Source organism: Anopheles coluzzii, chromosome 3 (genome assembly GCF_943734685.1).
Source record: "Anopheles coluzzii chromosome 3, AcolN3, whole genome shotgun sequence".
Lineage (NCBI taxonomy): Eukaryota > Metazoa > Arthropoda > Insecta > Diptera > Culicidae > Anopheles > Anopheles coluzzii.
Genome location: NC_064671.1, coordinates 37,348,979 through 37,363,082, shown reverse-complemented (window position 1 = coordinate 37,363,082; position 14,104 = coordinate 37,348,979). Strand labels below are relative to the sequence as shown.

At 44.2% G+C, this 14,104-nt stretch overlaps 1 protein-coding gene across 1 annotated transcript in view; it reads right to left on the bottom strand.

Moving 5' to 3' along the window:
- Nucleotides 1-14,104, bottom strand: part of LOC120959637 (uncharacterized protein DDB_G0283357) — a 120,487-nt gene that overhangs the window by 9,572 nt on the left and 96,811 nt on the right. The window contains exons 3-4 of the mRNA XM_040383200.2: nucleotides 2,961-3,067; nucleotides 2,604-2,700 (exon numbers count right to left, since the gene is read on the bottom strand). Coding sequence (XP_040239134.2) covers nucleotides 2,604-2,700; nucleotides 2,961-3,067 — 204 coding nt within the window. The remainder of the gene's footprint in view (nucleotides 1-2,603; nucleotides 2,701-2,960; nucleotides 3,068-14,104) is intronic.

The following is a 14,104-nucleotide window of genomic DNA, read 5'->3' as shown; positions in this document are numbered from 1 at the left end:
TCGGCCGCAAAGCCGTGCGGGCGAAGGAACCGCCAACCTCGCAAACCGACCGACACAGAACCAACCAAAAGCCATCGGCAATGGTACGACAACACGTTTCCACGCTTAGCTCGGAACTGGGAACGACCGGTCGACCGTACGGATTCCGCTTCCGTTTCTTCAACGTTGCTGGGGGAGGGGCGCTAACCGCATCTGCTCGATCGTGAAAATGTGCGAAAATGAAATTTTTCCAACCCACCGCCCATGTTTGCCCAGCCCACTGCACTCGCGCGATTTAAATGGAAGGAGTTTCACCACGCAAGTGGCCGTAGAATGGATGACGTTTGTGTGGACGGCGGTTCAGGCACATATATTTAGCGCTCGTTTTTGTGCGCGCTCCCTACTAGGTACGTGATGCACTTCTCTTACGCATTTGCGTTCGGTGCATTGATTCTTGGGTCGACGTCGCGTGTGTTGTGGGCACAGACGACAATGAAAACATCCACAGCACAGTACGACGTTCTATCCCACAGCAAGAATACACAACCATCGTACGCACCTAACAATAAAGGAACGGGGTTTAGAATACGATTGGGCTTTGGCAGGACTAGTCAAACAGTAGCGTGAACTGTGCAAATGAGTACGTTTGTTGATTTGCCATTTGACAGACGTTCTGCATTTAATGCGCGCACGGAGCGAAGCACGCACAATGGAAAGATATTTCGTTGGGACGAGAGATTTGTGTGGAATTTCGTTCATTACTGGCGTGTAACTTGGGAATTACGAATTACTGTCTGGCTTTAATTAGAATCTTCTCGAAAAGGACCTTTTTCAGTTTTATATAGAAGCTATTTTCGTTTAACATTTTACACGTAACTTTAATTTAAAATGTAGTTCATTTAATTAATACTAGCTGATGAACAATGGCATAAAAAATGCACCAAAAAATAGGAATTTCAAATAAATTGAAGCCTTTTTTTTTAAACAACACTAAAAAAGTCATACTTTTTTAAAAGCTATTAATGCTTTAAGCTAGGGTAAAGCCTTATATTTGAGTTTCAATTTGTATTACAGTTTACGTTTTATTCCTTTTTTATAGTATGCATCTCTTTCTGTCTCTTTGGAAAGCTCTACAAGAATGCGTCTTGTCTTGTAAAGTATGTAAAAAATTGATTCTTCCTCAAGTTTAAAAACTTTTTTTTGCACATTAATCTCAATAAAAGAAGGAATAAAATAATGAAGTAAAAGAAATACCAAAAAAAGTTCATAAGTCAGTTCAACATGTTTCATAAATTGTTTTATCATAATGATTCGTTTTGATGCTCTATCAGATAGTTTAATTACTGTTGCGATCTCTTTGATTTAAAGTTCACCCAAAGTTCTTTTTTATCTCGTGTTCCCACCTTTTATCTGTTATTTAATTCGCTCTGCAGACTTTTTTCTATTCCATTTTCTAATCTCACTGTTTTTGTTCGATTGCAGTGTATTATTCTTTTGATTGTTATTCTATTATGCTTTTTTAATGACCTTGTTGCCATTTTTATATTCTATGATGACTGTTACTCCTATTAAATTTAGTTTCAGATCTGTTCAGTTCAGTTTAAGTGAAACCTTAATGGTAGACAATTGAAATAATAGTTGATCTAAGTCATAATTATTATTTATCATTATTGTAAATTGTGAGAAAAATCAACTTACAAAATCTTTTCTTGTATTTGACTTGTATTGACTTAATTATTTGAATTAGTATATGAAACAATAATTCTATCAGAACGTTCCCCTAGTATAATATTTATTGACATAAATATTTATTGAAAGAATGAACTAGTAATGTAATTTAATGAAATGAATAATAATTAGAGAAACATATAATACATATTGAAATTAAAACCCGTTGTCAAACTAAATAAATAATTGTGTAAAGATTTAAACGATATGACTCTTATTAGATTTAACGTATCCGTGAAATGCAAACAAAAGAATAAGAATTAATGGAAAATTAATATTGCAAAAATAAAATATGATGTCTCATTTGTCTCATTTTGGATAAGTTTATTATATAAAAGAACCAAATCAAACTAGCAAAAGAACAACAAAACTTCATTGTGCATCAGCTCAAACCCTTCGAACAAAATGGGGTGAACGGTCTTTTAAATACCACTGCTTACCAACGACGCAATCAAACGAGGAAATAACACCCTCATTCCTTTAGTGCATTCAACTGCGTTTTCATTCTAGTGCGTTGGGTAGGGAAAATCGCACTCGCCAGGAATGTAAACGACGCACACCCTGATCCGGGGCAAATATTTGCACTTTTGCTTGCACTTCGATGGTTCGAAACGGTTCCCATATTTCCCAAGTGCAATTCGAACAAACGGATAACAAAGCAATGGTGCCGAGCTTTTTGCCAGTGACAGAATTTGTAATGTTTCACTGGTTCACTGCCGTATCAATACGGTCTAAAGTAAATGGTTTGCCCAACTAATCCATCCCATTCCCACATAGTGGTCAGCAAACTTATACGAGCATGTTAAAACACGCACACATACACCTTTATAACCCTGTGTACTGCCTGGAATTGTATATTAAAAAACAACGTCGCCTGACCACCATCAGAAACTTACCTTAAATATAAACTGTCCCATGTCGGATATCTTCTCCGAGGCGGATCCGGTGGCTCGTTTGAAACAATTGAGATAATCACGTGTTAGGATGAAGTATCTGGAAAAAGGGTATCAAAGTTAACGTTCCATAATTAGTGTCGTGTGTCGCATGTCGTTCGGCATCCGGGCATACAGGCAAGCTAATGCTGCACCGTCGCACCGTGGTGGAATAGCACCCATTAAAAGGAAGCAGCATTGTAAAATGGGGATCCCCGCTTGGGATGTTTGTTGGTGTTTGTGTGTGTGTGTATTTGGTGGATTGGGACATGATGGTGGCTTAGTTCAACGTCGACATTAATACGGTTCTAATGTACGTACCTCTCTTTCCAGCGGGAGAAAAGTCGGTCGCGCTGCTGCCAGAGCAGTCCTCGCTTGATCGGGCCCGTCATTTGTGCCACCGGTATACGTCCAATTAGGAGGGATTTCTGTAAATAAAGATAGACAATAGAAGGCTAATTGTAGTTGTTTGTTTTGCTTCAATATTTAATTTTTATATCGTTTATATCTTTAAATGTAAATTAATGTAAAAAGTCCCATTTTTCTTTTTAGTAAGAAATAAGCTTAAAATACCATTAAGAACACTATCATAAACTGACTGCACACTTCATGTGAATATTCACAGCAAAGGTGCATCAGCAGTGATTGTCTCACCATCCAAAAGACGATGCAGCAACTTTTTAACACAAAAAAACACTAGATTACTATCCTTGTGGAATTGGGTACCAACATTAACAGCTGCTTGACACAGAACAAAAAAGCGCTTCCACAAGAGACAGCGTGAATCACGTCGTCCACAAAGTAAATGAAGACATCCTCACTGCTTACTGGCAAAACACAGCACTCCCCCCAGCTTTCCAGCAACCGAAAGTAAATATTGAAATCAAGGTTAATTTGCACATTCATTTGGCTGTAAAATTTAAGCGAAGACAGAGGCCACGATAACGTGCGCAAAGTAGAAAAGTTTGTCCTCCGGGGTTGCTCGCTGCCGAAGGATTTTGGTAGTGTGTACGCTTCTCCTTCTCTCCCTCCGTGGGAAGGTGTTTTGGCTCGCTATCAGATGACGGTGGACGGTGGAGTCTGGTGAGATCTCTCGGTTCATTATTTTAATTTAAATTACTTTTTCACGCTCGGACGATGATTGGAGTGAATTAAATCATGTTGGCAAGTTGGTAGTTTTTTGGGGGAGCAAGTTTCTCCGGTTCTGATGCTTTTCGTGTTTTTTTTTTGTTTTTTGGTGCAGTGTCCGATCATCGTGATGATGTAAAATTATGATGATTAATGTGTAACTTTGCTGTTTGCTTAACGTTTAGAGGGGGTGAGTATTACTTTTGCGCGCCAGCAACTCTCTCTCTCGCTCGAGTCCTCGAGTGAGCTGAAGTAGCTCATCCTAATAATAGCTAACGTTGGATGATAGGGAGAGGACAACAAGAGAGGAAAGGGGAAAACACTCTACGAATGGAAAACCATGCATCCTATTACTAATGCGCATTTAAAAATGGTAAAACAAAATGGGAAATTTTGGTAACGCTGAGTTGATGGAGGCGCACGGTACTTTATACACAGGACAGAGGTAAGCAATCGAAAGGAACAACGATGTAGGAAAAGATAAACATGTGATAACTAAATCTATTTTAAACATGATGCAAAATGTTTTCGGAAAGATGAAACAAAGGTATGTTTTTTTAACAAAATTAAAAATATTCGCAATATTGACGATTAGTTTTAAATCGTAACGGTAGGGGGGGGGTTTACTATACTTTGATTTTAACTGTATTAAGAGTATCTAAAGTATTCAGTTAACAATGACGCAGTTGAATAATATTTTTGATTAAATTGAAAGGATTATTTATAATTAGAATTAGAAGATTTAATATATTTTAGTGCACCTCTGCTTATGGGCTATGGCAAAGCGCCTGTTGGTATGGTTGGTATTGTATTTATAGATTATTAAAAAAAAGATAATTAATTAATGAAAACTTTGAATCAATTTAATAGAATTAGAAAAAATCTCACATTTCAAGTTTCTTTTTCAAGTAATGTATAATTCCTAACATCATTAACATGAATTGTTGCAAAGATTAATGTTCCTAACATCACTAAAGAGAATAATTGGAATTTAAAATTTAGGAATTTAAAATAAAATAAAATAAATAAACTATAATATTCTCTGAGTATTGATTTTGTTTGCACCGCGCCTTCCCGTTATGAAAGTTTTGACTATTATTGTCTCTCTATTATAGAGATTTATACAAAATCTTCACAGAATATTCCGCTGATTCCAAAAATAAACATTCCTCAAAAGCGGCTCAATATTTATGAATTCGATTACCATAGCATTAGCCTTGAGCCACTAGGAATAGGATTTGTTTTCAATCAAATGGCACCAAATCTAAAAGCAAAAACATACTTTCATTATCACTGGCGCGAAGAACATGTAACCGAACACACCCCAAAAAACAACCAAAATCGCTTGCACTTTCATCGCACCGTATCGCAGGGGTATCGTGTTTGGCACGCCGGTCCGTTTGCTAGTTGCTGCCTTGTGTGTATGTGTGTGTTTGGATGAAAAACAGAAAGAAAAAGCTTCATTTCACCGCCACCGGAATGGAAATTCACCACACACGTCTCCCGAGCAAGCGACGACGCAAGCGAACACCGACTAGACATCCTTCGAAAATGTGTAAACGACACCATGGCCATACGTTGTTGCCCCATGTAACGACCGTTTGTAAACATCTCCACGCACCATTAATAACGGACCGTCGTTGTTGGAGGCGGGAAAGGGAACGTATGGGTTGGGCGGTAAAGTGGGCGCCTGGCAGGATTGTGCGAGCTAAAAAGCTGGCACGGATATCGGATTCTGTTAGCGAAAAGCGCAAAAGATAGAGTAGTAACGCGTCGGTATGGAGAAGCGTTGGCTGTTGGCAAGTGATAATGTTGTAACATGCCACACGCATGACACGGGGACGACACCGATGTTTGTTATGCGGACAAAAGGGGAAGGGGGTTGAGTGGGAAATGAAGCCGGAAAGGGGAAAGGTAGCGGCTGATTGCCAATTCACTCATTGTCGTCAGTAGGAGGACACGTGGGTATACTATATGAACGAGGACGTTTCAAGCAAACACACGTGCTGTAGTAGAAAAGGGATTTTTCTCCAGAAAAACATAGTAATCTTGGGTTGGGATTTATGCAGATAAAAATAGAATCCAACACGATTAGTAGAAGATTAAGCAAGAAACGTTCCAGTTTTTGAAGCGTTTTGCGTTGGCCGACAGGTTCACAATTGGAGTAAGCGATCCGATCAATAACGCTACACAACATTGATAATCGAAAACTTGGGATAAGCAATCGAATCACCTACCCGACGTTAACCGTAACGTTACAACAACAAACCACTCGATTTAATAGGCGCGCGTTAATCGCGCAAAAGTTGAACCAAAACCAACCTGTTCGCTAAGCCGCAAAACAAGTGGAACCATCTCATCTTCTCATCATATCGAGCTTGGTAGAAGCTCCCGAAGATGTTGTGTTATGTTGCTGTTTTGTGCTACTTTGTATCCCATTTAAGATAAGTAGATTAACTTCCGGACAATAAGTAGGAGCAACCATAGCAACGAAACTCCTTTCAAAAGCGAAACCGAAAAACAAATCGATCGATTCTTCAATTGATGGAACGTTCTATCCTCTCCTTCATGGAGGCAGAAATAGGCCGCATAATCGTATCATAGGAAAAATAATCACCTACAGAATAGGAGAATAGGCAAACCAGCAAACCCCCCAAAAAAAGCGGAGAACTCAACATTCTCTCCATACAGTGATTTTTTTTTTTTGCTACGAATTCTATGCGGGCCATAAATTCCTACTTCAAAAAAAGAGTTCCACGGTGCCATCGACGGTGCTGTACAGACCACCGCATGGGCCGATTAATATCAAAAAGACTTTAATCTCGTAGCCGGCCGCCAGCGTGAAGGTATGTCTTGCAAATCAAACAAAAAAAAACGAAGAAAAGAAAAACGATTCCTTTCCTTCGATTTGTACGATATTTTGTATTGCTGGCGCATCCTTGCTTCGTAACGATCGCTTCGGGACCGTGAAGAAGCCTTGCAAGCAGACGAGCAACACAAAATCAACCACAAGAAAACCAAAAAGAAAAAAAAACGGCAGAAAAAAGAGCCAAAAGAAAGTAAGCGGAAAATATTAAACATCCAATCATGTTCTTCATCATTATCATCATCATCGTCGTCCTCCTCAGGCGGATCTGCTCGGGAAAGCGTTTGCCGGCGTCTTCGCCGCGCGGCTTCATCTTGCAAGCGTTCGCTTTGCGGTTGAGTAGAAGGGCATCGGTAATGAATGATAAAAATGGTTCGTGTGTTTTTTTTTTCGCCCTCTCTCCTATTCGCATAAGCTAAAGCTAACAATCTTCTCTTTCAATCATGCATGCGTTTTGTTTGCGTTAGCCGAGTGACTGGGCACGGGCGTGCATGAGCGATATCCATCTTTTCGATCGCATCCTTCTCCCCATCACCCTCCGAGCTGAAACGTCCAGGTGGAAAAATAATGGATAAAAGAATTGTTTTCCGTTTGTTTCCCTCGACGGCATACCAATTTTGTCTTCACGTGCACGTTTCATCAAAGCGAAAAAGCCAACTGCTTTTCGGGGTTCGCCGGCACGAACCAGGGCGCGCCAAGGCTGTGCAGCGCACTATGTAATACGTTTCCCGCCCCCCGTAAAGTGAATGGCAAAAGCGTTCCACTTACGGAAACCGGTGAAAACATGCAATTTTCTGCCCGAGGCAATGTTTCGTGTACGTGTAGATAAAGTGCACTTGTAGTAACACACAAGCGATGGGAGAAGTTCCCGTTCTTGGCTGTAGTCTAGGTGCAGGTAGTGTACTAGCCGGGAGGAGGGAGCAAAGGCTTGCATCCTCGTGACGGTTGCATACACACACACACACACACACACACACAAACAACTTCCGAGATCAAGTGTGCTGCGTGCAACGGTCCCCACCGCATTGGCCATATCTCTTGTGCTCGTCCTGCAGCGCGATGCCTGCACTAAAAATTCTGCAACTCAACGTAGACCACTGTCGCGAGGGCCAGGCCTTAGCACTACAAGCAGCGCGAGAGCACCGTGCTGACATATTGCTTCTGTCTGATATGCACAGGCCGCCTGAGAACAACGGGAGATGGGCGTATGATGTATCCAAGAAAGTAGCGGTAGTAGCCACCGGCTCGTACCCTATACAGCGAGTGTGGGGCAGCGAGCTACGCGGACTAGTCGCTGCTCAGGTAGCCGGTATCACATTCATGAGTGTATACGCCCCTCCAAGCCTATCAGCACATGAGTTTGAGCGACTATTGGGGGCCATTGAGTTGGAAGCCGCGTCTCATTCCCGCGTCGTAGTTGCGGGGGACTTCAATGCCTGGCACGAAGAGTGGGGCAGCGGGAGAAACGGGCAGCGTGGGATCGAGCTACTGCAAACTGTGGAAACACTGGGACTCTCGATCCTCAATCGAGGTCGCAAACCAACCTTCATCGGACGAGGTTTCGCGGCTAGTAGTGTCATTGATGTATCGTTTTCGAGTCGGGAGATTGTTCGCCCCGACACCTGGTCAGTGATCCCCTTCTCGAGGTCGGATCATGAATTAATAGCGTTCGAGGTCAAAAAACCAGATGAGAACCCGGCCGGGGCGCAACAGCACCTGTCGCACCGACCACAAAGGTCGACACGCCAGAATCCAGCAAGCCGACAGCATGACCGTTGCGATAGTAGGCGATGGAAAACGACCCAATTCAACCGACAGTCATTTCGAGTAGCACTACGCGCCAACAACTTCCAGGAGAGAGCGGTGAGCCATATTGGCATGATCGAGGCACTTGTCGACGCCTGCAGTGAAACTATGCAACGGATCTCTGGGCTGCACAAGAGCCCACATCACGACATGTATTGGTGGACCCCAGAGATCAAGCGCCTACGTGATGATTGCCTTGCCGCGCGAGAGAGAGTACAACTGTCTCACGATTTGGAGGAGAGGAGCATGGCGGCAGCAGCTCACCGTACAGCGAAAAGTCTGCTCGAGAAGGCCATCCGTACCAGCAAGCGCCAACAGTTCCAAGAGCTGATAGACATTGCCGAGACCAACGATTACGGAACCGGTTATAGGGTGGTGATGTCCCGACTGCGGGGTAGCCCTGGGCCGCCTGAAACGGATCGCGCCGAACTGGAGAGGATTGTCTCTGACCTGTTCCCCACGCACCCACCCGTATCATGGCCTGTCTCTTCAGATGCTCCAACGACCGTCCCATCAGACAGCAGAGTAGAACCGCAAGAACTACTATCTATTGCTGCCGGGATGGTAACGAGGAAGGCCCCAGGTTTGGACGGGATTCCGAACGCTGCGGTGAAAGTGGCGATAGAGGAATACACGGAGGAGTTTTGTCGCCTGTACCAGGACTGTCTCTCTCGCGGCACCTTCCCGCCGCAGTGGAAAAGACAGCGACTGGTACTACTCCCGAAGCCTGGCAAACCCCCAGGAGAGAGCAGCTCGTATCGACCGCTGTGCATGCTTGACGCACTTGGAAAGGTACTGGAGCGGCTCATTCTCAATCGCCTGAATCGTCACATCGAGCAACAAGACTCACCGCAGCTGTCTGATGCCCAGTATGGATTCCGCCGAGGACGTTCTACCATCAGCGCGATCCAGCGTGTTGTTGACGCGGGCACAGCGGCCAGGTTGTTCCGCCGCACGAACACCCGCGATAAACGCTGCCTGATGGTGGTGGCACTGGACATCCGCAATGCATTCAACACTGCCAACTGGCAAGCAATCGCCGACGCGCTGCAAAGTAAGAATGTCCCGTCATACCTGATGAAGATCATAGGAGCCTACTTTGAAGGACGCAAGCTGCTGTTTGATACTAGCGAAGGCCCTGTCGAACGCCACATCAGCGCAGGAGTTCCACAGGGGTCCATACTGGGCCCTACACTGTGGAATATGATGTATGACGGGGTTTTCGGAGTTGGGCTGCCGCCGGGGGCAGAGATCATTGGCTATGCTGATGACCTGGTGCTATTAGTCCCAGGCACAACTCCGACAACAACAGCAGCAGCAGCGGAGGAAGCAGTGGCAGCAGTGGAACAGTGGCTTCTCGAGCACCGCTTGGAACTGGCTCATTCTAAGACGGAGATGACGGTGATCTCTAGCCTCAAGCAGCCTCCAGAGGAAGTTTTTATCACTGTCGGCGGAGTGAAAGTGCCGTTCTCGCGCTCCATAAAGTATTTGGGGGTACGTGTACATGACCACCTATCATGGGTACCCCACGTTAAGGAGATAACTCTGAAGGCCACGCGGATTGTGCACGCCGTCAATCGACTCATGCCAAACCTCCATGGGCCAAGGACCTCGAAGTCTCGCTTGCTGGCAAATGTGGCCGACTCGACCATGCGCTACGCAGCACCTGTATGGCACGAAGCGATTGGCAATCAAGAGTGTTGCAGATTACTTCGTCGGGTGCAACGTAAGTCGGCAATTGGCGTGGCCAGAACGTTCCGAACGGTTCGTTACGAGACTGCAGTGTTGCTTGCGGGACTCTTGCCGATCTGCCTGGCAATCAAAGAGGACACCCGAGTGCACAGTCGCCGTGGAACAGGTTTAAACTGTGCAATACGGAGGGAGGAGCGCCAGCGGTCCATGGAAGAGTGGCAAGCAACGTGGGACGCAGACGCCGCCAACGAAAGAGCCAGCAGATACGTCAGGTGGGCACACCGCGTAATTCCGGACGTGAGATCCTGGCAGTCACGGAAACACGGAGACGTCACGTTCCACCTATCCCAGGTGCTTTCCGGCCACGGTTTTTTCCGGGAGCACCTGTGCGGTATGCAGCTCACGTCGTCCCCGGACTGTACGCGATGCCCCGGCGTTGCGGAGAGCGCAGAACATGCTATGTTCGAGTGTCCGCGATTCGACTCGACCCGAACAGAGCTGCTGCACGGAGTCGTCCCGGAAACGCTGCTTGAACACATGCTCCAGAGCCCAGAGAACTGGAGTAATGTATGTGAGGCCACCAAGCGGATAACATCAGCGCTACAGCAGGATTGGGACGAAACCCGGCGAGAGCTGGCCGAACAAGGCGCCCCACGTGAGGCCGATAATCAACATAATCAAGAGAATGTCCGCACCTCGTTGTACAGTGCGAGGAACACCAGCGAAGAGCAACGGGGTAGACGCCACCCAACACCATCACCTCCACCCAGAGCGGTAGGGAGGCGGGCAGAAGTCCGATCTCTTGGGGAGCGCTATCGCAGGCAGCTACTGGTAGTTGAAGAGCGTCGGCGAATATCCGGCCACAGTGTCGGTGGAGTTATCTCGCAGGACGATGGAACATCGGTCGAGGCGTCTCGACAAGGCATGAACGGTGCAGAAGAGACTGCAGCGACTGAGGCAGACGTGGCATCACGCTAGATGATGTTGGTGATCTGTGGAGGATCTTGGGAGGACCAAAGTATGGTCAAAAGGGCGATCTCCGCACCCTGAGCGGCAGGGAGGACAAAACGAATATGAAAGGGAAAGAAGGGGGGAAATAAACATGTGTTAGGTGCCTGGCGCACGGGAAAGAGAGGCTCCGAGGAGCAGTAAAAGCCCTCCCTCATAGACCCCTCGCGGGGCAAGAGGGAAGGGAGTGGGCGAGGACAGGGGATATAATGTGTAAATCAATATGAACAATAAAACCTGTCCGTGATCTAAAAAAAAAAAAACACACACAAACACACAGTTGCATGGAAATGATGGTATTGTGTAATGGAAATTATCGATTGCAATTTATAACCGAGTAGACATTTAATTTCAAACTTCGTGTACGTTTTTGGCTGGCAAAGGATAAGGGGGTTTGTTTGTTTGTGTGAGGGAACGGGTTGAATGTAACTAACGTAGCTGTTTAGTGGATATGTTTGAACAAAAAGATATTCAAGGCAGCTACAGAATAAACTTGTAAGATAAATACATTACACGCTTGTATTTACAAAAGCATATTCCATGCTCTTCTAATAATTATGCCGTATTAAATAGCTTAACTATCGGCTAAATATTATACATTCCAATAATTTATGATACTGCTTTGCACTAAGAAAACATTCTCTTATTAAATTGTTGGCCAACATTCCTTAAATGTGTTAGTAACAGGAGGCTAATGCCTCAGTGGCACAATTTACGCCTGAAGCTATGCAATCGTATGTCGTACAGAACATGTGGCAAATTAACGATATTGCATACCTTCTCGTATGTTTGTGTAAAATTACTTATTTAAAAGTGCAATTGTATGTTTTAATCCATTAAATGTATGTAACAATTCAGTTGCATCCAACAACAAATATATTATTGTAATTTGCAGTATCTGCAACACAATACACCAACCTCTTGTTTGTTCGTTTTGAGCTAGTCATGAAAATGATTTGTTTTAACGGATAAAAATAACGAGTTATTCTGTCATTTATCCTACCTAGTTTAAAAGAAAATTATACGAACTAGATACTCTTGTCACAACCTTTCCAAATAATAACACTTTATTCCATCAGTTCAATCAGTTCTGCTGCTTGTATTTGGGTGTAACGTTCTACAAGGACATGCTGGCCTTTTACAGGATTTCGAGACTTAATTCATTAACACGCAGCCGGATAGTCAATCCTTGCCATGGAGGGACAGTCCATTTCAGGATTGAAACCATGACGGGCATGTTATTGAGTCGTTGGAATTGACAACTGTACAACGAGACCGCCAATGATCAGTTACTTGTAATAATAACATGGTATTTGTACTATTTTGCTCAGTGCAATCTATTCCATTCGAGGATTACACACTTGTATCTAGTTATCATTAATATGTACTCTTGCTAGCTACTAACATATATTTATTTTTACTTTAAATAATTAATTTTTATCAGTACAACGATCAATTGCTATTCACTAGTTGTTCGTGGATAAGTAACTAGTTACCTTTTATTACCACAAAAATTGTTTTATGTAGACCATGAAAGAATTCGTAAATAAGTTTACAGTTCGGTGAACCTGGATTGATTTTTTTTGGGGTTTTTTAGTTTAATTTATAGAGGTACACAGATAACTCAACATTGATGTCTACGATATCCTTTTTTATGCTCGTAACATTGGTCGAAAGAATTGAGGTTTGAATACCGTAACTAGGGATTAAAAATGAAAAACGAAAAAATGAAAAAAATAATTTGTAAGACTTTAAGACATGTTAAGACAAATGCAGCACTTCATTAATAAAGTTTCACTTAGAATGTGAGCATTTGTTACTTACTTACATATCCGGCGCTACAACCGCTTTGCGGTCTTGGCCTGCCTCAGGAGTGTCCGAAACCGCTCACGGTCTCGCGCCTTCGTCTGCCAGTCCGTTATCCCGGCCTTAATGGCGGACGCCTCCACGCCATCTTGCCACCTCAATTTGGGCCTACCACGCCTCCTCTGTCCTTGTGGACGGCCTAAAAAGACTTTACGGGCTGGGTCGTCCGTTTCCATGCGTATAACATGGCCAGCCCACCGGAGCCTGGCGAGCTTTATACGCTGTACGACAGTGAGGTCGCCGTACATCTCGTATAGCTCGTCATTATATCGGCTCCTCCATTGTCCTTCCACACATACGGGGCCAAGTATCCTTCTGAGCATCTTCCTCTCGAACGCGGCTAAGAGGGTTTCGTCAGATTTGGACAGTGTCCATGTCTCAGAGGCGTATGTGAGCACTGGTACTATATAGGTACTATATAGTCCCAGCTTCGTCCGTCGCGACAGGTTCTTTGAGGTGAACTGCTTTTTCAGGCTTTTGTTACAATTTACAAAAAGACTGTACAAAATTACAAATGAAGATAGGTAAATGAGCAAACAAGACAGAACTGAAACAACTGACAGACACAATTCCTCAGCCGCCGATTGTCTTAGGAGGGTTTATGAGAAAGAGATTTGATGAATAAAACTCACTTTATGCCCGTGCAACACAATCCTCTTTTCCAGCGATTCCAATTATTTGCTTACCTATCCAACCCTTTTCCTTCCTTCCCCAAACAGCACTATGGTCTAAAATTACCTTCTCGCAAAAAGCGACACAATTTCCTGCCCGGAAGCAATAAATGACAAATCGAACATGCCTTCCGAAAGAAAACCCTCCCCACCCGTCCCATCCGGCGGCTTTGTCGCCGAAACGGACGACAACTGTGCTTTGGATACTATTTATAAATCAAAGTTTTGCAATATATCACCACCACCAGCACCATCAGTGTGCGATGGTGCAACTTTTGTCAGTTGACACCCATGGGTCCCCATGGTGGCGACATGGAGCACGAACAATGACGGTGTCTCCGTTCGCCGTTCATTGCATTGCAACATCTTCAGTCTTAAAACCGGGCACAAGAAAACGTCTTCACGTTACTCAAACAGGACGCCAGAGA